The sequence below is a fragment of the Emydura macquarii genome, unplaced genomic scaffold (assembly GCF_026122565.2).
Source record: "Emydura macquarii macquarii isolate MOO-44397 ecotype Brisbane River unplaced genomic scaffold, CSIRO-AGI_Emac_v2 contig_295, whole genome shotgun sequence".
In the NCBI taxonomy this organism is placed as follows: domain Eukaryota; kingdom Metazoa; phylum Chordata; order Testudines; family Chelidae; genus Emydura; species Emydura macquarii.
Window position 1 is genome coordinate 11,250,280 of NW_027130432.1, and position 27,118 is coordinate 11,277,397.

Genomic DNA, 27,118 nt, shown 5'->3' on the forward strand with positions numbered 1-27,118 from the left:
AAATAGCATCTCACTATGACCTGCTTATTCTGAGTAACAGCTGTGTGGTAGCGAATAAGACTGTCCCGCTTTCCTTATTCTTTTGCTGAATGTATGCAAGATGCTGGAGGCTCATAAGGATCTACATCCAGGGGCAGATAGATGAATGCTTCTGCAAGTGTGCGTGAGATGGGCCCAGCCCAGGTGGTGGGGAATCCAGTCCAGTACATGTTTCAACCCGCGGCCATGCAAACCGCTTTGGACTCTCATTCTGAGTAAAAAGTGGAAGACCATGGTGATCCCAGATTTCCTGTGGGTGTCCTTTACCAAGCATACAAGTACTGCGTGAGTCTCATTTTCATAGGCACTGAGCATCCACAGATCCCATTGATTTCAGGTGGAGTAGTGGATGCTCAGCATTTTGAAAATTAGGCCTCAGGTGTCTTCACTGCTGGGGATAAAATATGCTGGCATTTGTCAAAGAATAAATGGTAATTAAGACATTAGAAGGATCAAAATGAATAGGCTGAGCCTGGCAATTTGCTGCAGTCACGCAGAATGCCCATTTATTGCCAGGGAAAGGGCTTATCGCGGAGAGAGTTTGATGGATCAGTGGATGAAACAGCCATGATAATTAAGGCTGTGATGAAATGCTTCTCTTTCATTCAGAGAGTTACTCCATTGCTGCGGGAATAATTCTAATCCTCTGGATCGCAATCTCCAGACAGGTGGTGGGTGGCAGAATATCCTTTTATATCCAGAAGTATCTTTAATTTGGATTCATCCACTGTCCATTTTAAGGCCTGATCCTATAATAGATTGAGGGGTAACAAGAAGAGCAAACAAGAAATTAGCTCATGATGCATCCTTTCCCAGCTCTCCTTAGACTTTGTGTTGTCTGTGTAGACCTTGATTCTACAATCAGATTGGCATGGGCAGATCCATACACCAGTGCAGGAACCCAGACCCAGATTTTTAAAGGTATTTGGACTCCAAAGTCACTTGGAACTTATCCACCTAAATCACTTGGGCCTTGCAACACGGAGCAGAGCAATGGTTTTAAATACCTTTAAAAATCTGGACGTCAGTGGTTTTGCCGACACATATCTACTTGCAAAATCAGGGTCTTAGACTGGAAATTCTGATATCACTTTATGACAATAAAACACGCAGCATATTTGAGGGTGCAATATAAATAACAATAGAACTTTGCAAGGTTACATCTCAATAGCAGTTTGTCTCTGCAGCTACCGTTTCAACCATTGCCTTTAAAATGAAAGAAACAGGATAAAAACAATCTTGTAGACTGGAATTGATATAAAAATATTTTCCCCCTCCCCAGCTGACATTTTTGCTCAGAACTTTGTGCCAAATTGGCGTGGACCCGACGGCAGCTTCTTTGGTTTGTTTTCCATTTTCTTTCCATCTGCGACTGGCATCTTGGCTGGAGCCAACATTTCAGGTGATTTGAAGGTAGGTTTTTACTACTCCTGGCCAGCATCCCAAGGACAAGAGGCAGAGGCTGAGTGCTATAGGCAGGAATGAGGTTATGCTGGTAAAGCTCTGTGTGTCAGAAATGGGAAAGCTCTAGGGATGACAGAACTTCCTTGATTGGCTTTTGATTTTGTAAATCCAAGACCAGGCACAGTTTTGATCCAGGTCCTGCTTTACTTGGATAATTTTTTGGTCGATCTCTGTTTTAGAGCTGGCGCAAATATTTTTATTTTCAAAAAAATTATCCTAATTTTGAAAGAACAGTAAAAATTAAAAAAAATTGTAAAAAATCACAAATGTTTTACTTGTTTTTTGACCATCAACAGAACTGATTGACTTTTTTTATTTTAATACAAAATTCCAAAAGATGTTCTTGGATTTTTTTTTTTACTGAATTTCCAACTAGCTCTACTCAATAGGTTCTTAGGTCCTGATCCTGCAAGCTGCTCTGTAAGTGTGGCCCACGTCACCCATATAGAGGCCCAGTGATGTAAACTCAGGGATCCAATGCCCAAAGTCTCTTGCAGGATTGAGGCATTGGATTGCTCAGTGATGGATGCACTACAAGACTCTAAATAGAATAGACTAGAATTAATACTGGGCTATCTACATTTATTGCACAAGAATGGTTGAACTGATTTGGATAAATCAGTTGCCCATGCAATAAGATGAACTATTTTTGAGATTAGGGAAAGTTTGGTAAACTTTGTTTCTTCATTTCCACAGGTCTCTGCCCTTCCTACCTGGGGCATGAGTGCCAAAATAATGTGAGGGAGACCATTCTTGTAGAAGTTTTGAGCTAGCTGCAGATTAGGAATGATTGGAAATTTCTCCAAAGAGCATCGGCTTAGGAGATTCCCAGCTCATTTTGCATCTCAAACCAATTTCAGATAGTTTGGCTGACTCGGTTATATATGGGCGATCTGGTTTGGCATTCCGAACACCCCAAAGTTCTGGGGCTGTTTGGATCCAAGGGTCTAGGTTGCATGATATGTGGAATCACAGTCCTTCTTAAAGAGGCGGGGCTTATTAATGACGAGAGCAACAAGTTATAGACACAGACGAACAGGCTTTCACACAGCCTAACTCCCAACTTTGCTTCCTCATTCACCAGGGATCACACCCTCCCCTGTGATGACATGTTTATAAAGTTCAAGGTTAGGGCCATTTCTGGCGCCTGTGGGGTGTGTCCATCCTGACATCTGTTTAGTTGATTTTGTACCGTAGGCCTTACCTTACTTTAGATCTTAGTTCCTCCTGTGCCACTGACCCATTGGGCAGTCCAGTTTCTCTGTTGATTAGAGTCACTCACTGGTTGTGGTGCTTCTTCCCAGATGATGCCAGTGCCTTCAATATCGTCTGTCGCTGTCACTTTAAGTAGATTAAAACAACATTCAGTACACCACACTCTGCGATTTCCAACCCACCCAGCCCATCAATCCACTTCCTGTCCAAACATCTAGCACAGAAGGTGGACTTTAACCCAGCAGGTTAAAAAATACAGACTCCGGACAATGCAAATATCAGGTTGAAAGTTGTACTGTGCTCTTTGAGTATCTATGAGCGTTTTTTCTTCTTAGAGTTACAAAAATGAAAGGTAATTTTGTGGTGTCCATGGAATGCTGCTGTGTAATTCTGTGATTCCCTTGTTTAGGACCCAGCTATAGCCATTCCCAAAGGCACCTTGATGGCTATATTCTGGACTACAATATCCTATCTGCTTATCTCTGCTACAATCGGTAAGTAACCTGCAGAAACTCAATCAATGGGGGTGATGGGGAAGTGACATATTATGAATTGTCCATGGTTAATTAAATGCTTTCATGTTCATTAGGGCGGGGGGCAGTTCCCAGTCATTAGGAATCCTGGGGCCCAAGGCACTTTGATTCAATATGTCTCAGATACCCATTCTTATTCTCGGTACCAGGAGCGTGCATGAGGAAATGTAGAGGGGCTGGTGGGCCGGGGAAAGGAGGGAACTGCAGCAGGAGATTGTGGCTGGATGTGGTGTTGGGGTTTGGGAAGGCAATGGGAGCATTTAGCTAGCCTTCAGGAGACATAAATGGATACCGGATTTGACTGTTGCAGCTTTAGTGCTAGATTTTTGCCGTCCTTACTCGTATTAATAAGTACTTACATGATGCAGTTACTGAGGCGAGCAAGTTCTCACCAAGGAAGGGTTGCACCATCTCACACATAGCGACTGGTCTCGCAGCCGCTGCCTTTGGAACAACCCCAACAGGGACTGTCTCCGCATTGCCAACTCTCACAATTTTATTGCATCCCTAACCAATTGGGGGTGGTTTAATTTCCTGTTTCGTGAAAACACGATGAAAGTCGCCAATACCTAAGTATTCCCTTATTCAAAATGCCCCCGTCTCTCCTTCTGCCAATGGGGCTGATGCCAGCTTGATGGCTGCCATTTCCCTACAGTTTATCTGCACATGGAGCGGAGGCTGCTTTTCATATGCTTGAGCCGCAGGACCTATTTCATTACAGATTAAGCACTGGATTGATGCCAGGCCCCCAGACTAAATAGCTGCTCCCTATGGTTTGGGCAACTGGACAGGACAGAGGGACTGAGAGGAGCAGCAAAGACCCAGTGAAAGGGGGTGGGGAGGATGAGGGAGAAGGGGGCAGATTTAGTGGTGCAGGGGTTGTAGTGGACAGTGATGAGGGTGGGTGATGAAGGGGTCAGGTGGCAGCTTCCCCGACTGGGGGTGGGGGTGGGGAGGAGCATCCTCTCCTAGCAGCCAAGGAAGTGTTGCCAACTCTCACACTTGGTTGCAAGTCATGGGATACGGGTGCCTGCAGGAGAAGCTATTGTGTTGATGCAAGAAGCTCATCTGATCCTGTGATTTTCAGGGCTAGGCAGAACTCTATAAAAGCCTCAGGGCTAAGGACACAGACTTCTCCTGCCACTGAGCCCAGCCTTTGTGCATGGCCCTATAACAGAGAGAGGGTCCTGGGGCAGCAGGAGGCTCTGGTCAAGGACCCTGGTTGCCATCACAACACTTCCCTGCCTCCTGCTGGCTTTGGATGGCTCTGCTTGGGATCTGGGCAGAGGAGAAATCCTGGGGCAATGGGAGGAAAGGGGGAGAGGGGAGTATCTGGGACAAGCTGCTGCAGGGTCCAAGGCCCTGGACTTAGCCAAAACACTTCCCTGACTTCTGCTTCCCTGGGACTTCTCTGCTTGTGATCCGAGCAGAGGAGAAGTCTGAGAAGCTGTGGGAACAGTGCTTATTTTGTGCCAGGGCTGAGTCCCAGCACCTCTGGGCTTGCCGCATCAGTTATGAAAGTAAAAAAATTGCTTGAGCACCAGTATCTCTTTCATCACATATTAAGCACTGGTTTGGAGACAGGGAGTTGGTGCTGTAGGGTCAAAACAAGGAGAGAACCCTGGTGGGCAGTAAGGCAAGGGAGGATGGTCAAGGCAGTAATAGGAAATGGATGGCCGTTCCCGTAGCTCCACTGAGCAGCCCGGGAGAGGCGTGCATTTTTGTGTGCATTAACAGTTGACGTTTCATCCTGAGATGATCTGACACTCAGGTAGCCAGAAGAGTAGAGGGGAGTTAAACAGTCAAAAGACAGACTAATAAAATAATAGCCTGATGATTTTCTTTTTTTTAATCTCACGATATTTTGAGATCTGATTCAGGGTTTTTGTCCTCTCGAGGGTGGCGATGCTGCCGTCTCCAAAGAATCCAACCCAGGCTTGACACTGGGCCCAGTGTGAACTATCCATGGCACAGGATCTGGGGGCTTTTGGAGGTGCTGGCTGGATGCCTGCACAGCGTGGACATGTCTGATAAAGCTGAAAGTTACTTTAAAAACAAACATAAGTACAGGTTAATTCCAGGAGCAGTCAGTAACTTGAGACACTGGGCAAAATGAATGGGAAGTCTGTGATGGCCACCACTGGAGATTGAACAAAGGGCCTCCAGAGAGGAAAGCATAAGCTGCAACTGCTTGAACTAAAGCTCTCTAGATGGGGACTCTGACAGATTTATACCCTCTGTGGATCAGGCCCAGAAGGGCACCTGTAACACACACCCAATAATGGGTTACAATTACTCAGGGACATTTGCATCTGGGTGTTATGCACCATAGTGGAAAAGTCAGATGGGAAGTGAACCGGAACTGTTCCTTCCTAGGTGCCTGTGTGGTACGTGATGCCTCCGGGAGCTTGAACGACTCCATTCCTGCTGGCTTCCTGGGCTGTGAAGGACTCGCTTGTGGCTATGGGTGGAACTTTACCGAGTGTGCTCAGAAGCAGAGCTGTCACTATGGACTCAGCAATTACTACCAGGTACTGGCTCTCTGGTACTCTCAGCAGCATGGCCTAGAAGCCTCAAACTGGGTTGGTCACTCTGGCCCGAGGTGCAGAAAATCATAAGATGCTGAGGGCTGGTGGTTCTCACCCCTGGCCCTACCTCCAGTTCCTTTGCTTTAATCAGTTAGGTCTGCATTAGTGCCCCTCACAGCAGAAATATTAGTCACACCCCACCGCAGCCAGTAGCCTCCGAGGGTAACAGGATGGTTGCCTGAATTGCTGCTTTCTCTCTCTTTAACAAGTAATGGCAACAAATGAGAAGGGGTCCTGTGGACACCAAGATCCTTCACTGCGCAGCCCTGATTCAGCCCCAGAGCATCCTCTGAAGTGAATGAGGTGGGGTTCAGTGGGGGCAAAATAGCCACGTGACCATGTAATGAAAGACTGTGTTATAACGTATATACATTAGAGAGCTGAGTTAAGGGTGCACAGGCAGTCTGATACTGGCACTTCCTACCTTTTGAGTACTTGAACTTGCAACCTTAATAAGGTTCTTTTGATGGAGGGATTTTTTGGGGGGGGGCTTTAATAAATTGTGCTCTGAGGAGCTTGGAATGCTGGCTCAGAGTCTGAGGCTTCCAGGGAGAAAAGCCCAGGCTGCGAGACAAGGGTGATGCTGAAGTGATCCATCTCCTCCTGTTTTTCTGTAGAGTATGAGCATGGTGTCTGGATTTGCCCCTCTGATCACAGCTGGAATCTTCGGGGCCACGCTCTCCTCAGCCTTGGCCTGCCTGGTTTCAGCGCCCAAAGTCTTCCAGGTGAGACAGTGGCATGCAAAGAGGACCACGAAAACGTCTGCAGGACTGTCTTCCTTCTATATAATAAATATGAGTCCCTGGCAAGCTAGCAGGTCACTGGAATGTCAGAGCTGTAATTACAGACTGAGTCTCCCCCACACGTAGGCACTGTAAGTTCCATAACAAGCCGAGTAATCACCATATTTAGGCCCCGCAATGCGTCACTGGAAATTACCAGCTTTCTGGACATGTTCTTTAATCTGATACTCTTGATGCTTCTGTGATTTTTGCCTGGATCTTTGTCCCACCTGATCCCACCATGCAGTGCAGCCCATGAGCTGGGGGATATGCACAATGGCTAGTTTTTTATGCTCTCCCCCTGGCTTTGCTCTTACTTATGGTAATCCTAATGGGCCAGATTCTCTCCTCAGTCACTCCCATGTGGCTTCTTTCATTTCAGTGGGTTTGCAAGAGTATCAATGAGGCAAAATGTAGGCCATTGCTTTTGTTCATGTTATTAATTATGATAATTAAGGTGACCCCTCCTGCCTGTTCCATAGCGCCATCGGGGTGGCAATGCCCCGTCACCAGAATCCAAGGTCTGTGCTAGGGTTGTTACCACCGATATTGGGATGAAAGTCAGCATTATTACAAGTAGCTTTTCCAATGTGAAGGGGCCCTGATAGCAGGAACGGGCAAACTGGTTCTAAAAATATAACAACCCTCTAGAGTGGAGGCCAAATTTTGTTCTCTCACTGTTGCAAATCTGGAGTGAATCCACGGAAGGCCAAGCATATATAATGAGCCAGTAGAAGGGCCTGGAACTGAATCCTAGTTCAATCGATTCCCAGGCTGTTTTCCATGATGACCCTGACTCTCGGCTCTAACCACTAGCCCGCAGTGCCTGTCAAGTATAGCTGACATATATTTCTCTCCACAGTGCCTGTGCAAGGACCAGCTCTACCCTCTGATTGGCTTCTTTGGGAAGGGCTATGGGAAGAATGAAGAGCCGATCAGGGGTTACCTGCTGACCTACATAATAGCCGTGGGATTCATTCTCATCGGTAAGGCAGCTGGATCCAGTTGGTAGTTTTCTCTCCTTTTTTCGACAGGCTGATTAATGATCAGTGTGGTGCCAGGTGGCCGTTTCTTTGTCAAACCAAATTACTGCCTTCTTCCACCGTGGCATAAAAAATGGCTGCAGGTTTTCTGCACAGAGGAGGCCAGAAGATAAAACTATATTATACCAAAGGATGAGCTCAAGGTAGATTGTGAGAGCCTACCTCTGCCCTCGCTTACACCGGCTTCACACTGCTTGGCTCGTCTAGAGTGGAGAGACTCCAGAGTTACACCCCGGCGAGGGGAGATCAGGCCCAGAGTTTGTTCCAGGAAGGTCAGAAATATGTTGAATCTAAAAGAGTCGTGTCCTTGGCTCAGCAAGAAGATTCTGGCGGCTGCTTCTCCAATTGTACTGAAACTGGAACAGCCAAATCGGCCCTGGGCATAATTCCCTTCTAGGAGCAGTGAGCTCAGCAGGGCATGTGTTAAACCACTGCTGCTTTTTAGCTGGCGTTTGATCTTGATGGAAGGGGCTAATCCTTCCCCACGTGCTTTCTAATGTTAGGGGGAGAGTCCTTCCAAAACAAATACGCAGGGAAAGAGAGAGTTAGAAGCCCAAGTCGTATCCAATGGCTCTTAGATACCATGTTGATAGCCACCTTAGAAATCCCTACAATAGCTGGAACAATTAGCCAGGGCTCTCATAGACTAATAAACTCATAGACTTTAAGGTCAGATGGGACCATCATGATCATCTAGTCTGACCTCCTGCACAATGCAGGCCACAGAGACTCACCCACCCACTCCTGTAATAAACCCCTAACCTCTGGCTGAGTTACTGATGTCCTCAAATCATGGATAAAGACTTCAAGTTACAGAGAACACATCATATACACCAGTTTAAACCTGCAGGTGACCCTGCCCCATGCTGTAGAGGAAGGTGAAAACCACCCAGCGTCTCTGCCAATCTGACACGGGGGGAAATTCCTTCCTGATCCCAAATATGGCAATCAGTTGTACCCTGAGCATGTGGGCAAGACTCTTCAGCCAGATACCTGGGAAAGAATTCTCCGTAATAACTCAGAGCCCTCCCCCATCCAGTGTCCCATCACTGGCCATTGGAGATATTTTGCTGCTAGCAGTCGCAGTTTCTCCTTGATTTTACCTCTCTCCCATTCTCAGAGGCTTAGGCTGGCCAGGGTGTAGCAAATGCGCTAATGAGCCATCCATCTCTTTCCCACCCCTGCAGCTGAATTGAACACGATTGCCCCAATCATCTCCAACTTCTTCCTGTGCTCCTACGCACTCATCAATTTCAGCTGTTTCCACGCCTCCATTACCAACTCGCCGGGTGAGTGCTCGCTGCTTTGCTGCTCGGTCGCTAGGCCCACCTTGTTGGCTTTGAGGCAGTTTCAGGGGTCTGAGCTTTCCAAGGCTGGAGGGTCACTCTCTGCAGTAGAGCAGGGCGTGAGAGCTAGCCCCGTAGTTTCATTGTAAGAAGCTCTTTGAGCTGGACAAAATGATACCCTTGGAGGATCCGTGGTGATTAGGAGATGAGGAGAATCTTCAGTTCCAAAAACAGAGCAACTCTGGTTGGGGATGGTTGGGTACAGGTGTCCTCACCTGCTCTGAGAGAGGTCAGGTTCACTCTCCACCCCTGCCTTTGTATCCGAGTGTGATAGAGAAAGGATGAGCCAGTGATTGAGGCACTAGCCTAGGAGTTGGGAGATGGGAGTTCAATTCCCTGCTCTGCCACATACTTCCAGTGTGACCTTGAGTAAGCCACTTCGCCTCACTGCCTCAGTTCCCCATCTGTACAATGGGGATAATAGCCCTGCCCTGCCTCACAGAGGGATTGTGAGGATAAATATATTAAAGTTTGTGAGGCGCTCAGGTGCTATGGTGATAGAGGCCAGAGAAGTAACTTAGAGCGAAAAGGTGCTCCTGTCTCCAGCCTCTCTCTTCCGAGGTTGAAGGACTCCTCCCCCACATGTGAGGGAAGAATTTGACAGTCTAAGTGATTAACGTGTTTTTGTCTCTTGTCCACGTAGGCTGGAGACCATCATTTAGGTATTACAGCAAGTGGGCTGCGCTCTTTGGTGCTGTTGTGTCTGTTGTGATCATGTTTCTGTTGACCTGGTGGGCAGCCCTGATAGCCATTGGCATTGTTGTCTTCTTACTGGGATACGTGCTCTACAAAAAGCCTGGTGAGTAACTGGGGCTTCTCGTTCTGAAGCAAACTGTAGGGCTGGTGAAAATGCCAGGCTGAGAGATCAGAAGACTAAAGTCGATTGGTCTCAGAACAGGGCAGCATCAGTGCAAGCTTCTGTCATGCTCTCTCTGGCCGACGTGCCCCGTACTGACCTCTCTGCACCTCTTCTGAGTCTGCCAATAAGGGAGTCAGTTGGGAGAGAGGTTTCTATGATGCAGACAAGCGTGTAGTAGTAAACTGACCTCAATCCGCCCCATCTTGCTTCACACAGACAACTAAACAAACCACTGTGTGCGCAGCCAGGATCTCTGGAGCAACCCTACAATAACAAAGCAACACGCGTATGGCCCGGCTCTCCTGAGTAACATGTACATGTATGTGCCCAGCGCATTGCCAGCATCACTTCTACTTCTGTTTTTAAATGATTTAACATGTTCCAAATTATTGTTCCTCTACAGAAGTGAACTGGGGCTCGTCTGTGCAGGCAGGTTCATACAACTTGGCTCTGAACTATTGTGTGGGACTCAGTGAAGTAAATGAGCACATTAAGAACTACAGGCAAGTAATAGTGCTGAGTGCCTTCAGTACACAGCATGGCTGATGATGGCAAGGGAACATTATCCACAGCCCAAACACAGAACGGGTTCATGTATTTGAATAAATCCCCCATGTTCCCCTCCTAGGAATAGTCAACAAACTGAACCTCAAATGAAACTCTACTGAGCTTGAGTAACTTTCTTTACATTTCTGCTCCTCTCTGCACCTCTGGGTTGCTGCCAGGACCAGAAGCATAGAGGAGGAGATGTGTTTTCACGGTCTTTTCAGTCCAACTAGAAGCCTGTTCTCCTGAGCTCTCCAGCTCAGTTGTGCACTCCCTGGAGGAGCTGATAGTTTGGTGGCGATGGACCCAAGCTGCAGGGTTCTATGTCTCATCCAAAAGAGGCTGCTTAGATTGGGTGGTGCCATTAAGGGGATAGCGATCAAATTCCTACCAGAAGATCTCAGCAGTGACTTCTTATTGTAAGTTACCAGCCATCTTTTCTTCTTCCTCTCTAGACCCCAGTGCCTGGTCTTAACAGGCCCTCCTAACTTCCGCCCAGCCCTGGTGGATTTTGTGGGCACTTTCACCAAAAACCTCAGCTTGATGATTTGCGGGAATGTGCTGATAGTAAGTATTCTCGATTCAGCTGCTCTCCATCATCACCGTCAGAGCAGCAACCGGTAGCAGTGCAAGGTGAGGTAGGATGCAGGGATCTACACCAACCCTACTCTGGGCATCTGCCCACCACTGACCAGTACAAAAGGAGCAAGCTGCGAGATCTATTCCCTGGCAGGGCCCTGAAAAACAATATCCAGAGTTGTAAATGCACGGGGGTGACTCTTACAGGCCTTATGTACCCCTTGCAATGTGTGGGTCTTTGTTTCCCTCTGGATCACCTAAAAGGATTAGGTATGAGTCTGATCTTGTTTCTGGCTAAGGAGCTTAGCTCATGTGGTGGAGACTTATGGTTTTTCAGCTCTGAAGGACTTGGGTTCAAACCTCATTAACAGCCAAGGAGTTGGTTCAATTTGAGTTTTGCCCGAGTGTGAATTTCAGGATTTGGTCCACTGACTGTTGAGGAGTTAGCACATGCATGACTCATCTGCAAAATTCTGCTACCTACACTGCCACACCCCTCTGTCACAACACAGCTTGCAAAGCCCTCAACACAGTGCATGAGAGCTGGAGATAAAAGCATTCTTGGCTGAGGGGTTTTATCTGTGGCATGAGCTTCTTAAGGAAATCAGAGTAATCCAGAGTCGGAGCACCCTGAGGCCAAGATACAAGAACCTTCTCTTTGACAGAGAAAACCAATCTGAGGATAAAAAACCAAAAATATTCTTCAAGCAGAGCCTCCTTTAACTAGGGAGAAAAATGCCACGAAAACCACTAGGAAACTCATCATGGAGATATCTGGGAGTCATTTAAATACTGTGATCTTCTTCTTTTGTCTGGTTTAAAACCAGCAATGTTAGATGTCCAGCTCTAGGTTAGTGCTCCAATTGATTGGTTCAGGTGATGTGGAGTGGATGGCAGAGATATTGCCAGTATATGATGGTTTGGAACATTGATTGACGTGGGGTTCTGTGGTTTGAAGTCCATTTCTGCAGTCACCAACAGGGTTGTGTTTCAGTCCCCATTTATGGAGAAGGGGGGAGGCACATCTGCTGTGGGATGTGTGGTGCAGTTCAAAGTGAACCATATTTTCCATGGGAATGAAAATCCACTCGGTTCTTTGGTTGGGTCCTTGATGAGGTGTTTGACCAGGATGTTGGCATTCTTCCACCTTGCTCACTGTGGTGATGCATTGTATAGAAGACCCGGAGGTAGATAGACAAGCCATTTTTTTTCTCATATATCTATGATTTAAAAATATTTTTTTAGGTACTGTTAAATGACGGAAAAAGTAAAGCCATTTCTGTTGGCAAGATCACAGGCTAATAAAGCAATATTGGGGACATTGATCGTAGGACAACCTTCTGTTCCAGTGATTTCATTTCTTCCCCATCAAATGGCTGATGTAGATGTATTCATTTTTGCCTGAGGTGTAGCAGACCGACGACTGCTCACACAGAGCCTGATCAATGGGAGCATAATCAGTATATTGTATTATTAAAGATAATCTTGCAGTAAAGGCAGCAAGGTGGGAATCTGTGGTCAATTGCTGGCTCTGTCTGACCTGGGGCAAACCACCTAGATGGGGATTTTCAAAGCTGGATCAGTACGTGAATATGGATCTATGTACACAAAAGTCTTTATTTAAAAGCAACCAATGAAACCTGCATTCCAGGCCAAATCTCTCTGGTTTTACTCAGTCCAGTGCCACATAAAACTTCATTGGTATCAATGAGATTTTGGCAGAGGTAGGGCTGAATTCTGGTATCATTAAAATCCACAGAAGTTTTGCCATCAGTTTCAGTGGGATACAGAATCAGGGGCTGAGTGAGGACTTCAGGATTTGCCCTATAACATTGTCTTTGGCTTACAATTACTTTCAACCTTATTTTACACAGACGTGGTGAGCCAGTGGAACCAATATTAATGTAAAGTGTGTGTGGCACAGGGAACATGTAATCTAATGTATTCCAAACCATGCTGCAGTATGGTGATTGAATTTCTGCATGATGGTGGCATGGGAAAAGTACAGAGAAGGGCAACAAAAACCATTAGGGGGATGGAACAGCTTCCGTATGAGGAGAGATTAAAATGACTGGGACTGTTCAGCTTGGAAAAGATACAACTAAGGAGGGATATGATAGAAGTCTATAAAATCATGAATGGTGTGGAGAAAGTGAATAAGGAACCGTTATTTACTCCTTCACTTAACACAAGAACTGGGGGTTGCCCAGTGAAATTAATAGGCAGCAGGTTTAAAAGAAACATAAGGAAATATTTCTTCACACAATGCACAGTCAGCCTATTGAACTCAATGCCAGAGGATGTTGTGAAGGCCAAAAAGTATAACTGGGTTCAAAAAAGAATTAGATAAGTTCACAGACGATAGGTCCATCAATGGCTATTAGCCAAGATAGTCAGGGATGCAACCCCATGCTCTGGGTGTCCCTAAACCTCTGACTGCCTGATGCTAGGAATGGACAACGGGGGATGGATCACTCGATAAATTGCCCTGTTCTGTTCATTCCCTCTGAAGTATCTGATACCGCCACTGTTGGAAGACAGGATATTGGGTTAGGTGGATCGTTGGTCTGACCCAGTATGGCCATTCTTATGTTTGTATGACAGTGGCTAAGTATCTAGTAACGAAGTCTGGAGCTCATCTGTGATTCAAGAGACTGTAGGAAATTGAGCCACTTGGTGCAAAGCATATTATTTTATGGGGATAAACTTAAACCCACCAGCTAAAAATGGTTTGCATGAGGCAAACAGGCTGAGCTTTAATGCTACTGTTGTGTCCTTTCCTCCCACTCAATAACAGGGACCATGCAAGCAGAAGATGCTGGAATCCAGGTTCACCTCCAAAGGCCATACAAAGTGGCTGACTAAGAGAAAGATCAAAGCTTTCTATACGGATGTGGTAGCTGAGGACTTGAGAAGTGGAGTCCAGATACTTATGCAGGTAAAGCCCTAAACTGGGTATTGAATCATGAAGAGACTGCTGTCCCTTGCTGTCAATCTGGTGTTAAGGAATTCTTTAATGCTTCTGATAAGGAGCCTTCAACCTTTCCACTGAGAAAAGGTCAGTATTGATGGGTCCGGCGTTATTTGTTAAGGGATGGATTGTGGCTTGGAGTACATGCCCATCCAAGGGAATAAGGGGGAGTAAAAACTCCCCTGGTGCCCCCTTCACAGGCTAGCCACACCCGTTCACTCCATCCCTGGAGCAGGTGGGCGGGGAATGAATGGACCCGTGGCTCCAATCCCCCTACTCACTGGCCAGCACAGCTGAGCCAGCATAAGGGGTGTTATAATTTGCTCTTGACATATTCCACCAGCAAATAACCCCTTCTTCCCCCCCGGAATGAGGAGGAGGAGGGGAGGAGTTATGAATCAGAGGGGTGTCTCTGAGACGCAATGCCTCCTGGGAATGCTCCTGGCACGATGCAGTTTACACGCCACTCTTTGCTCAGAACTGGGCCTAGAGGGCCCCATCCAGCAGTTCATTGGTCACAGGACTCTGTCTGTGCATGTGACGATACATTCAGATGAAATAAACCCATGTGTGTATAGCAGGTATGTGTAAATAGTCATATTAACACTGAAAAAATATCTGTTAACAAAGGCCTCTGGTCTTGGGAAGATGAAACCCAACATCTTGGTGATCGGGTACAAAAAGAACTGGCAGAGAGCTCACCCAAGGACTGTGGAGGATTACACTGGAATCCTGCAGTAAGTTGGAAGGCTGGTTGATTGTTGTGTTGCCGGCTTTGTGTGCTCCCAGTTAAACAGGAGGGAGTTCTGTGTCAACTGGGCGACACTCAAGAAAGAATATGGTGGGGTATGATTAGTCCACTTTGAGTAGATGGCTATCCATGTTCAGGAATCCACTGAAGCGTTTGACATTGGCAGTTTCCATTGGCTCCCGGCTTAGCCTATGAAACGTAGCAAGTCTGTTGCAGCAGCTGGTCACCAATGATTTGTATTGGTGCTACTACCAGCCTCTCACTGCAGAGGGGAAGGACGGGCTTGAGGCTAAAGCAAGGGACTTGGGAGTCAGGAGGTCTGGTTTGTATTCCTGGCTTCCTGTGTGACCACTGGGAAGTCTCTCTCTCTGTGTGCCCCAGCTTCTCCTTCTGTAAATGGGGCCACTAACACCTTTCTGACCCTGAGTCACAACTTCCTTTAGAAGGGCAAAGTATTATTATCGTGATTTATTAGCATGTGTTAAATGACATGGATTCCAACCATCACAGTTTAGCAGCGCCTTAGACCTCTCAGTTGCCTTCCCCTTTATTGCGTCCATACGCTGACTACATCTCACTAGCTGCCTTGACACACCCAACAGAAAAAAGGCAATACCGGTGATGTATTTGCTTTAGTTCTGCTCCCATTAAGAGCTGATGACAGTTATGGTCACAAGCATTTGAATCAGTGGCATGTCCAGGCATCTGGGAGAAGAGCATATAGACAATCTCTGTGTTCTCCACAGTCCTGCCCAGCATCTCCATAGGTAGAGAGGATCCTGGATAAAGCAGAAAGATGGTAATTCAAGGGTGCCATGGAGCAGTGGTTTCTGGAAGCTCCCTATGAACTGTGAAAATCCACAGGCTGCACTCCCCTCTACTTCCAGTGTGGAAGGGAAACACAGCCACTGTGGTACTGGGGACTGTGCCTTTAAGGGCTGAGCTTCCCAGACAGAGAGTCTGGGTGGGGCACTGTGAAGTTCTAGTTAGGCACAGCCAGTTGGAACGGGACACAGAATAAAGCAGAGCTCTTGCATTCATCTGAAGCACTGAGGGATCACTGAACACCATGTCCCCTCCAGTCCTGAGACTGAAGTGAATAGCTCTTCTACTGCTCTGTGTTCTCCCGGTTCTCTCTGAGACTCCTCAGGGTGTAGCCCGGCCACCTAGGGTTTGTGCTGGGGGCAGGATTTGCTCTGCAGTAACATCTGTTACAAAGATCACACTCATGCCAGTTGTCATGAATTTTTGGTTAGCTTTTAAAGGCATTCCCCATTGTAACAGCTCAGAGGTCAGGTTCATTAGGTGTCTTGTCTCCCTACAGTGACCAGCGTCAGATGCTTTATAGGAAAGAGTTAACAACCCCATAAGATGGCCAGCATACTGAGCCAAAGGGACAACCACTCTGAGCCTGGTTATATAGTCCCATTAAATGCAACGGCTGTCAATGCTAAGTACGTGTTCTCTCTCTCGTTCCAGTGATGCGTTTGACTTCAAGTATGGTGTGTGCTTAATGAGAATGAAGGAAGGGCTGAATGTTTCCAGAATGATGCAGGCTCACAGTAAGTGTCTATTGCAGCCACGCCTCCAGGAACAGCCCACGCTGCTGCTGGGGTAAGACTGTTAGATTCCCTAGTCTTAATAGCAATGAGTCTGGAGTGTGCACGTTGGCACATCCGCTGAATGGACGACACAGTGAGTCAAACCCACTTGCCCTTTGCAGATCAGTAGCATGCCTCTATTGTTAATAATTAAACAGGGTGTCAAATATATTCCCTCTGCAAAAGCAAAGACTTTGACACTGACCTTTGACTGTAAGTGGCCAGATTCCTTCTGACTCTCCAAATTCTTCCAGTTACTTCAATTAAACATGCTCTGCTTCACTTCCTGTCCTAACCCATTTCATGGCGTTACTCTGCACCGTTCCACCCCAGAGGCTGCTACCCAGCATTTCACTGGGGAAATGAAGTGTATAGCATATTTCTGGGTCATTTCAAAGTTCCCGCAAGCCAGCGGCTCATTGGGCTGACACGGTTAAGGGATGTCAGTTTCATAGCCAAAGGTACCCAAGGAAGCGATACTGCCAGCATCACATCCAACCAGCTTTGGCTGCCCTGTCCCAATGGGCAATCAGGTGCCCATTTTGCCACTGGGTGAACTGGAGGTGGCCTTTCAGTGTGAGATCAAGTGAGATTCAAACCCCCGGCCTTCAGGTGAGCCCCTTAACAACTCACTCATCCCACCTCACCACAGATTTCTGAGTGGGAGAGGAAAATTCAGGGCTTGCTTTACAGAGCTCCAGCATCTGAGATCAGTCTGGCCGCTTGGTTCTCCTTTAATCCATCACTGCACCCACAAACAGAGATGAAAGGCTATCGCTCGAATTGCCAGTATTGTTACAGCAAATACTCACAGGATGACCATTCACCCCCGCACAGGAGGCTCGCACAAAGTCTAGGCACCACATAAGACTTGCTCGAAGGGTGCCTGTGCCTTGTGCTCTGCCTGGGGGTAGATTTGCTATAGTGAATTGCAGACCTTTTCCATGCACGTATCTGAAAGCACCAAGAGTTCCTCTGCAGTAGTTGGAACACGCCCTGCCCAGGGTGCACAGGAGTTCCCAGGACCGACAGATGCTGGTTATCTAAGGTCAATTAATTTCTGCTTTTTAACAAGCTTTAAATCTTTGTTAGGTTCAGTGCATGTTGGCTGAGGATGAAATTCACTTCTGCGCAAAGGGCTGGCACGATGTCTATGCACCATTTCACTCTTCAGAGTAGGGCTTAAATGGAACTTCAGTGGTGCCTATTCTTTGTGCTGCCTCTGTGCAGAAGTGAATTTCCCTAATCTAGCATGCACGGAGCAGGATTTAATGCTGCATCTATAAATGCAAATGTTTTCTGAACTAGCTATACCTTTCTGTTCAGGGTGTTTTAAAAGTTAAAATTAACGTAAGTTAAACGTTCATTGGGTTTAGCCATAACAGTTTTCTAAGTGAAAAGAAACTTCCGTTGTTTTGTCTTTCACGTCTCCATTGCCTTTATTCTTCTCATCATCTCCTTTGCAGTTAACCCGGTGTTCGACCCAGCAGAAGACTCCAAAGAGAATGGAGCAAATGGTGTGGGACCCACTGTGTCGGGCACATGTTAGTTCTAAGCACGTTCATCTTTGTAATGTGAAATGCTCACCCTCCAACCTTCCTCCAACCTGCAGTGAAAATTAACACTGATCTACCATGTCAGGGCCAGCTAGCTGAATGATTTTTGGCTAATAGTTTCACGGAAACCCTGGCAGCAAAATCCAGATCTGAACTCATCTTAAGTTTGGGGGTGTCCAGTTGTGGGAGCTGGGTTTGTTCCCACTGTAAGTAAAAGTATCAGCCACAGCGTTTGGGTCAGCAGAGGTGGGGGATGTTTGGATCCAGGATTTTGGGGTCCAACCCAAATACAGAAATAGGGTTCAGCTACTAAGCTTTGCTCCGGATCATACGTTTACAGGATATGGCCGACAGAGCATTTCACAGTAGCCTGGCGCGACGTTGAATGCTCTAAGTAGGAAGGTCTCATGCCACCTGCTGCAGAGAGTTAGAAGAACAGCACACTTCAAATTCCAGGATCTGGCTCTCACGCCGTGGGTTCTTTTTCCCTTTCTAGTGGATCCTGATGCCCTTACAGTAGAACAGCAGGCCAGCACCATCTTTCAGACTGAACAGGGCAAGAAGACGATTGACATCTACTGGCTCTTTGATGATGGAGGTGACCATTGACCTTATATACCCAGCCTGCACACAGAGTTGGGATTTTTTTTTATATCCTTATTTTCCCCCATCTCCGTTCAGCTCACTGATCTCTGAAGGTTTTCCCCACTGGGGCTGGTCTCAAGCCACTGCAGGTCAATGACTGCTTCAGCTCTGCTCTTCCCCATGCAATCATCCATATCAGCCACTCCTCATCAGTGTCAGGGTCACGCTCTCCTAAGGACAGTTCCTACCCATCCGTTTCCAGCTTTCCGCAGGGTGAAGCCCTTCTCAGCAGCCATTGTCAGCTATGCTCACATCCCTGTGCCGCTCTTGTCCATGCTCTTCAGTTCCTTCAGAAGCTAGCCTGGCCTGGCCAGTGTGACCTATTGAGGACATAGACTGAGATTCTGAAAGGCGACTACGGGAGGTGGGTGCCCAACTCCCATTGAAATCCGTGGGATTTGGGTGTCCAACTCTCTTAGACATCTTTGAAAATCCCACTCTCCTGCACTGACCTTCCCACCAGGGCTGACATTAGCCCTGCAATACAATATTTTTTAGCAGGAAGTTTAGTCACAAACCTCCTAACTCATGTTTCCTTTCCAACATTCAACAGCAGCGCTGGCTGCGGAGACGTTCTGTTGTATTACGGTAACACCTAGGGAGCAACCGAGACACGGGTCCTATTGTGGTAGGCACGGTACAGACAAAAAGTAGTTGACTGTCTCCGCCCAAAAGGGTTACAGTCTAAATAGACAAGACAGACACAGGGTAGTGGGAAGGAATGCAATCTACAAGCAGAGCAATCAGTGTGATGATGGCAAATGGCATATTTGTTCCAGGATTTTTTTTCCCCCAAAGGTGTTAGATAGGAGGGATCAGCTAAACGGAAAGATGAGAGGAGTGAGGGAGACAAAACAGAGGAAAACAGGGAGAGATGGAAAATCTGAGGGGGCAGCTGTCGAATGAAGCTGAGGTGAATTACTATGTTATTCATTTGTGTTACTGTAGCACCTAGGGGCCTCAATCCTGGCCCAAGACCCCCTCGTGCTAGGCGCTGCACAAACAGGACAAAAAGCTTTTCGTCACCCTTGTTTGCTACCAAGCCACCACCTCTGAGGCAGTGTCAGTGGGTCTACTTTGGAATCTTAGAAGAAGAAGGTCAAACTACCGTGTAAACAGAGTTGGGCAACGTACAGATGGGGAATTGAGGCACAGAAAGGTTGACTTGCCCAAAGCTATACAGGGAGGGTCTGGTGGAGCAGAGCATTGAACTCCAGCATCCTGAGTCTAGGCAAGCAACCCTAATCACTGAATCATCCTTCCTCTCATTTTCCCGTTGTGCTTGCAGGGCTTTGTGCAGGAGTAAAGTGAGGAGGGAGAAGGATTCAAATGGACACCATGCAAGAGGGAGAAATCATTCTTTTTTAGGCAGGGGGATCTCTTTCTCCTTTTCTGGGACTAACTGCAGCCCAGAGATCTAGCAACGTGATGTGTGATTTCAGCTGGGGACATTTAATACTAGATGGAGCCGTACACTAGAAAATATGTCCTGGGGCGCAATCTCACATTGATGGGAGGACGGGATGGCAAGCACACAGGGCCTGCTCTATCTCTGATTCAGAATGTTCAGTATACTTTCGATCCCCCAAGGTAAGCACCAATCCCTGTGTCTTCCCTGCCGCAGGTCTGACGCTTCTGATCCCATACCTCCTCAGTCGCAAGAAGCGGTGGGGCAAGTGCAAAACGCGGGTGTTTGTTGGTGGGCAGATCCACAGGATGGATGAAGAGAGGAAGGCGTGAGTGCATTACTGAGCACTGATCAAATCAGCTCGTGACACCATTAGCTGCCACTAATCCCATAGGTTAATTCAGAGTCAATTCTCTTATGATTTTCTCTACACAAAGGGCCTAGTCCAGAAGTTCATGTAGCCAATAGGAGTCTTTTCATTGACTTCTGTAGGCCTTGCATCAACCCTGTATATTCAGTCTGAATAGCATATATTTTAGATTAATTGAAATAACTAAGGAAGAAAGAACAAATGGATAGCCCAATCTGTGCGTCTCTGCTGTGAAATCAGCTCAGCCACCCAAAATGGCAGTTTACCTCTGCAGATTCCTAGAGATGTAAAGGCACAGTATACAAAAATAAAATGAAAACAGTTACCTGCCACTTACCCCACAGGATTATCTCACAGATTTGCAGCCCCCTTTGGGGATTTAAGGCAGGAATTTTGCTGTTTACCAGATGCTCTTTTTTTCGCGTTTTAGAAATTTCAGAAGCTCTTTTTTTTTGTTTTTTGTTTTTTTGTTTTGATCATTTTAAAAATTATATTTCTTCTGCATAGAATGCCATGGTCCAGGTCATCAGTTTGTGTAAGTCAGCCTAATTTCATTCCAGCTAAGGTAGCTGTGTTGATTTACATCATCTAAGGATCTGCCCCATTTGTTTGTTTGTCTATTTATTGTAAAGTGACATTGTCTGTGTGTGTGTGAAAACGTATTGAGAGGACACAAGAGTTGAGAATAAAAAATGCAAATATGATTTTAAAAAATGCAAACCCAAACACATGCTAATGACCATGGAAATGAAATTCCCACTGGTAAGAGGCTTGAACTAGCTAGCTCTTTCTGGGTTCAGCTCCTGTAATTTCATAAGCTATCAGCAATAATTGGAAAATTAGCCAAATGTCACCCTGCTCTATCGTACTACAGGAGTTATGGTAGTTGGGTGATATTGTTAAATACTCAGTGGACCAGAAAAAGAGAAATTGGAAGCTCCCCCTGCCACCTCTTTGATCTGTTTTTTCGCCTTGAGTATGACGGTGCCAACACTTACTACCTGGCTAAGTTCTTACTACCACAAGTGGGACTGCAGTGGACAACTCATAGTAGTAAACACTAGTCCTACTGTTTGCAGGGCTTGATAAGCAGACAGATATTTATAATAATACTCTTCTGTAGTGCTTTTCATCAGTAGATCTCCAAGCACTCCAAATAAGAGGTCAGTAACAATATCCCCATTTTGCAGATCGGGAAACTGAGGTACAGAGAGGTGAAATTACTTGCCCAAGGTCACTCAGCAGGCCAGTTGCAGAGCCTTGAACAGAACCCAGGTCTCTTGAGTCCCAGGCTAATTCTCTAGCCCTTAGGCAACCCTGCCTCTCTTGATTCTTAAATATTCAGCTCACTGAAAGAGTTTCTGGGATGGTCACTAAAATATTGAGTAGGATAAAATGAGTAGATTTAAAAAAAAAAACCCACTCTTTCTCTCTCTCACAGGATTGTCTCTCTATTGAGCAAGTTCCGACTTGGGTTCCATGAGGTGCACGTCCTTCCAGACATTAACCAGAAACCACGCCCTGAGCAGTACGTTATTTCTGTAGTTTTTGTCTTTGTATATTTCTTTCTGTAGACATGGTTCCTGCGGGGGGAGGGGAGGGGGAGTTGTGTGTGTGTGTGTGTGTATGTGTGTATCTTGATTGTGTGCATATCAAGTGAAACGTGAGATTTATTCTTGTTCCTAGTCCATCCCTTGCTTTGATTAGCGGCTCAGCTTCTGCCAGATTGGGGAGCATGAAAGTTGTGGGGAGAGAAGGAGGAAACTACCGTTGTAACCCAACCGTTTTCAACATTTTAAAGTGAATTTCATGCAGAGGAAAGGTGCCAATCCTCGAGACTGATGTTTTGTATTTAGCCAGAGAAAATCAGTGTTACCAGCTATCATGGTTTCAGAACAAGTCTTATGATACTTGGTGTTTTATGCAAAGCCCCAGCTCCCAGAGTCATATTATTATGGAAGAACCTCAGTTATTATGTAAAGGAAAAAGTACGTTTCCAGCCCTCCTGTGTATAGCAAAGCTTGAAAATGTTCCTCCTGAAGGTTCAAATACCGGAAAACAAATGAAAAGCACTCAACATTGATTATTAAACAAAACAAATCTCATGATTTTAATCAAATCTCATGATTTTTTGGCACCTGACACGTGACGGGGGTTAGCAGAACAGACCATTCATAGCACAAACAGAGGAAGGTCAAGAATATTCAGTGCTGCCAAGACAGTGTGCCACAGCCTTGGTCTGGAAGACATCACCACAGGAACATGAAATGAATGGATGAATAGAGGACACAGAAGGATGAATAGATACCATCAGGGTAACATCTCCGTAGGCTTCTTCAGTTAGCTGAGGTAGCCAACAAAGGGGCTGCTCCGTGAATAGAGGAATTAAGTTTCCAGGGCAGCTGATCTAAAGCTGTCTGGAAAATGGATATCCCTTCCCACGACAAATTTCACATTTAAAAAAAAAAAAAACCCATACTGGATTAGGACGAAAAGCCCAAAACGCAAAATTTTTCCTGGGTAGGGAATTCCAGAAAAATGTCATCTCAGAAGAACCAGAATGGAAGGAAGTACAGAACTGCAGCAGACTGTGAAATTGACAGGACCCTTCTAGGTGGACAGCTGTCATTTTGATTTTCCTACTGGAAAAATGGAACATTTTCCACAAAATTAAAAAAAAAAAATTAGATTTTGTGAAAAGGGCTTTTCAGTAGAAGATCATCAGAACATAAGAATGGCCAAACTGGGTCAGACCAATGGTCCATCTATGGGGAGAGTGTGGAACAGGCCAATTCTGAAGATATTCACCCCTGACATCCCCTCTGGGTTTCTGGCAGCTAGAGGTTTAGGGGCACCCTGAGTGTAAGATTACACCCCTGACCATCTTGATTAATAGGTCCATCGATGGCTATCCTTCATGAATTTATCCAGGTTTGTTTTTTTTTTAACCTAGATTTTAGCCATCATAACATTCCATGACCTTGAGTTCCACAGGTTAATTTGTGAGTCGTGTGAAAAAATATTTCCTGTTGTTTATATGAAACCTGCTGCCTATTAATTACATTGAGTGACCCCTGTTTTTTGGGTGGTGGGAAAGTGTAAATAACACTTCTCTCTTCACTTTTTCTACATCATTTGTGCTTTTGTGGACTTCCATCATATCCCCACTTAGTCGTCACTTTTCTAAGATGTACAGCCTTAATCTTTTTAGTCACTCTTCTCACATGGAAGCCATTCCATACCCTTGATCATCTTTGTTGCCCTTCTCGGAAGCAGTTCCAGTTCCGCTATATCCTTTTTGAGATGGGGTGACCAGAACTGCAAACAGAATTCAAAGTGTGGGCATACCTGGATTTATATATAGACATTATGATATTGTCTGTCTTATTTTCTATCCCTTTCCTAATAGTTCCTAACATACTGTTAGGGTTTTTTTTTTTTACCGCTGCTGAGCATTGAGCTGAGGTTTTCAGAGAACTATCTTCTGTGATTCAAAAAATTCTCTCCCAGCTCTATTGTTGATCTAGGATCTTTCTTCAGAAGACAGAAACAAATTAGCAGCAATTATCCAGCGCAGCAAACATCAGGACCAAGCTCCAATCCTATCATGCTCTTTGTCTGTTGGCAGCATCAAGAGATTTGATGACCTGATTGCCCCCTTCAGGCTAAACGATGGGTTTAAAGACGAGGCTGTGGTGAATGAAATGAGGCGTGACTGCCCCTGGAAGATTTCTGATGAGGAGGTTAATAAAAACAAAGCAAAGGTAGGGGGACGTTACCACTACTAGTGGGCCGAGAAAAGGGGAATACCTAGGAATTCTCAGGGGAAGGATTTTCCTGACCTAACCCAAGAAAGCTCTTCTTGCTTCCAGGCTTTCCCAGGATCCTGATCCTGCAAGGTGCCGTGGACTGCCTAGCACCCTCCACTCCCACTGAAATCACTACAGCACCTTACAGGATCAGGCTCTTCATGATTTGAGGAGCCCTCTGGGCTTAATCCTCCACCTCCTGATGTCAGTGGAAGTATGGCCATAGCCTCCACTGGTGCAGACCAGACCCTTAATGAGAAATTCTGCTGCTGAAGAGAACAGAGTGAGCGGCAGAGATTTTTTTTATGCTGATTCCATGCTGAAGCAATGGGAAGGACCAAAGGGTTTGAAAGGAAATAGCTCTCGGGAGAGGTTAAGGGCAGCGGTATGTTGGGCTGCAGACAAGAAGTCAGCTGGGAAGTTGGGCTGACTTTAGAAATAGCAGCTACAGGGGTCACCAGGGTGAGGTCACGGTTCATCCTTAATCCCATGGGACAGCCCCAAGTTTCATAGATCTCTCCTGGGTTTGGCAAACAACCACAGCCCAGCAGCATACACGAAGGACCCACTGAAGTCAATGGAATGATTCCCACTGGGGACTGTAGGTGTTGGATCAGGTCCTTATGGCAGAGAAATCCAGGTGCATTCCAGGTGGACGTGGTCTGACTTGTTTTGTGCGGATGTGATTTTAACTTCTTGCTCCTTAGTCACTTCGACAAGTGAGGCTGAATGAGATTTTGCTGGATTACTCACGGGATGCTGCTCTCATAGCCATGTAAGTAACAGCAGCCCCCAAAGCAATCAGCATCCATTATGCACCCCTTATGTCTTGTCGTCTCCAGTAACTATTTATAGGCTATTTTTGTTCTTGGATAGATAACTATCGAAACAGTCCCTTCCATCTTCTCCCTTCTACGTAATAACTAAATGGACGCTGCCAATCCCTTTATGCCCCCAAATATTACCCCCCTCCTCCCTTCTATGCAACATCCGCACAAAAGCCCTTATAAAAATACTAGTTTTCAGTAATGATGGCCTAATACACTAATGGGTAATGCTATTATAGGATATAGGGCTCAGGACCATTAATGTAGCGTAATACAATATTTTTTGATTTGTTTGTACTATAGTGCAGCCGTTTGGAGCAGACCCTAATTGCTCCTCTGACCATATAATTTGCATTTAGAGGGCCAGATTATCTGATGCTCCAGTTTAGGGGAAGAGTCCATAAAAGATCTGGTTGCAGCAACCTGATTCAGGTTGGCTCCATGCAGGAGCCGGCCCCTGGCATTATTCAGAGCAGCTTCAGGGTCGCTCTAAACTACACCAGTTTGTAGAAGCCCCTAAAGGGGCCAATCTCAGGTTGAGAATAGCTGGAATGCAACAGCACTCCAGACGTATTGCCTATGCCAAGGTGGTGTGTGAGAGTTGTGTAGGAGTGGACTACTCTGGGTCTGGGCCAGCTGGTGATTCCACATGCTGGGGGAATTCTCAGCTGGGGGGTGGTCCACTCACTTTCTCCCCCATTTCACCTACTGAGTGGAGCAAAAGGGCTGGATTGCACCAGAAAATCTGGCCCACAACGCCTATTGGGTGCAGTTTTGGAGGCTATATTCATATGGCCATAAACAGGTGAGCAGGTATCCTTGTGTCAGTGATGCCCAATTAGATTTTGACTGTTGTGAGACTGTCATTCATTCAGAAACTCTTTCCAACCCTCCAGACAGTGTTGGTCAGAAGTGTGACACAGGAAGCTCGGCCCCTCTCCTTTCAAGGCCAGCAGACTCTGAATTCACTTAACTTTCTTCCGCGTCCTTGCCCTTACTTTAAGAGCTCTCAGTCACTAGCGCAGCACCCACCCCGCAGCCTGTAGTCGTGTGCCAGCTAGTGACCAATTAAGGAAACGCAGCTCTTCATTTATAAATCCCTGAAATGACAAATTATTCATGGAGCTGAATCTTAAATTGGGGCGACCTCTGGAAGAGTCTATGGCACAAGTACTGCTCATAAGGCGAGTCAAGTTGATCAGTTCTGTTCTGTTCAGCTCCTATGCTAGTATAGATAGTACAAATAAAGCAGAATTCAAAGTAAACAGGAATTAGTGTTGTAGACAGGAAACACAAGATGTGCAAACAGGAAACAGTGCATGGTGTGAATATACCCGTATTATCTGCAAATCTACATGGACTCTTCAAAGAGAGAATAATAATCTTTTAAGGCAAAAATAGATTAAAGAGTTTTCTCCTCCCCCTTTTTTTACACTGTTTTTTTTCTTCTCCTTTCCAGAACCTTGCCAATAGGCAGAAAGGGGAGATGCCCCAGCTCCCTCTATATGGCCTGGCTAGAAACCCTCTCTCAAGACCTCAGACCCCCAGTTATTTTGACCAGAGGAAACCAAGAAAATGTTCTGACTTTTTACTGCCAATAAAACCTGATTGAATACACGGTGGGTTGGGATGTGAATTTTTCAGGCCGGGTTTTGGCCTTGGAATGAACTCTTCTGGTTTTTAGGGTGGTAGCCACTGGTAAAAAGCACACTTTGCTGGTTTCATCTGATGGCAGCCATTGGTAAAGGATTATTGATGAGGAATGATTAATCCTGGGTTACATCAACTGCCCTCCCCCTTCTAAAAACTGATCTTGCTGATCCTACTCTTTGCACATCCAGGAAGCACCTTAATACCATCACATGCCAACTGTTACATGGGGGCAGGGGGCTGATAATGTGTTCCTGGGTTCTCTAATACAAATTCCTGGGTGGGACCCACTGAGCAGCATATAGGAGGCAGTAATAGGGAAAACTGATGGGGGACAGTGGGAAATCAGAGCTTTTACAGGAGATTTTCAAAGCCGCCTAGAAGATTTGGATGCCTAAATGAACTGGGCTTCCAGTTCCCCAAATATCATCCTTTATCTGTCCCATTACATTGCTGAAAATGACCCTGTGATTCCAATCAGAATGTGACTGCTGCATGTTAGAAAGCTGAGAAATTAATCAAAGATCTTAGCCCTC

The 27,118-nt window shown here is 46.0% G+C and overlaps 1 protein-coding gene across 5 annotated transcripts in view; it reads left to right on the plus strand.

The window, feature by feature from the left end:
• SLC12A3 (solute carrier family 12 member 3) overlaps window positions 1-26,549 on the plus strand; it is a 39,294-nt gene extending 12,745 nt beyond the window's left edge. For 2 of the 5 annotated variants that reach the window (XM_067552088.1, XM_067552114.1), the window contains 19 exons: window positions 1,322-1,452; window positions 3,128-3,212; window positions 5,628-5,782; window positions 6,457-6,564; window positions 7,484-7,607; window positions 8,852-8,953; window positions 9,654-9,809; window positions 10,273-10,372; window positions 10,871-10,982; window positions 13,792-13,932; window positions 14,596-14,702; window positions 16,196-16,278; window positions 17,784-17,861; window positions 18,370-18,471; window positions 20,143-20,254; window positions 21,738-21,824; window positions 23,925-24,060; window positions 24,813-24,880; window positions 26,392-26,549. In XM_067552088.1, coding sequence (XP_067408189.1) covers window positions 1,322-1,452; window positions 3,128-3,212; window positions 5,628-5,782; window positions 6,457-6,564; window positions 7,484-7,607; window positions 8,852-8,953; window positions 9,654-9,809; window positions 10,273-10,372; window positions 10,871-10,982; window positions 13,792-13,932; window positions 14,596-14,702; window positions 16,196-16,278; window positions 17,784-17,861; window positions 18,370-18,471; window positions 20,143-20,254; window positions 21,738-21,824; window positions 23,925-24,060; window positions 24,813-24,880; window positions 26,392-26,533 — 2,129 coding nt within the window. In that variant the 3' untranslated portion in view covers window positions 26,534-26,549. Of the gene's footprint in view, window positions 1-1,321; window positions 1,453-3,127; window positions 3,213-5,627; window positions 5,783-6,456; window positions 6,565-7,483; window positions 7,608-8,851; window positions 8,954-9,653; window positions 9,810-10,272; window positions 10,373-10,870; window positions 10,983-13,791; window positions 13,933-14,595; window positions 14,703-16,195; window positions 16,279-17,783; window positions 17,862-18,369; window positions 18,472-20,142; window positions 20,321-21,737; window positions 21,825-23,806; window positions 24,061-24,812; window positions 24,881-26,391 lie in introns of those variants that run through there. The other 3 variants (XM_067552097.1, XR_010920602.1, XR_010920603.1) reach the window with 3 other exon arrangements.
• The last annotated feature ends 569 nt before the right edge of the window (window positions 26,550-27,118 follow it).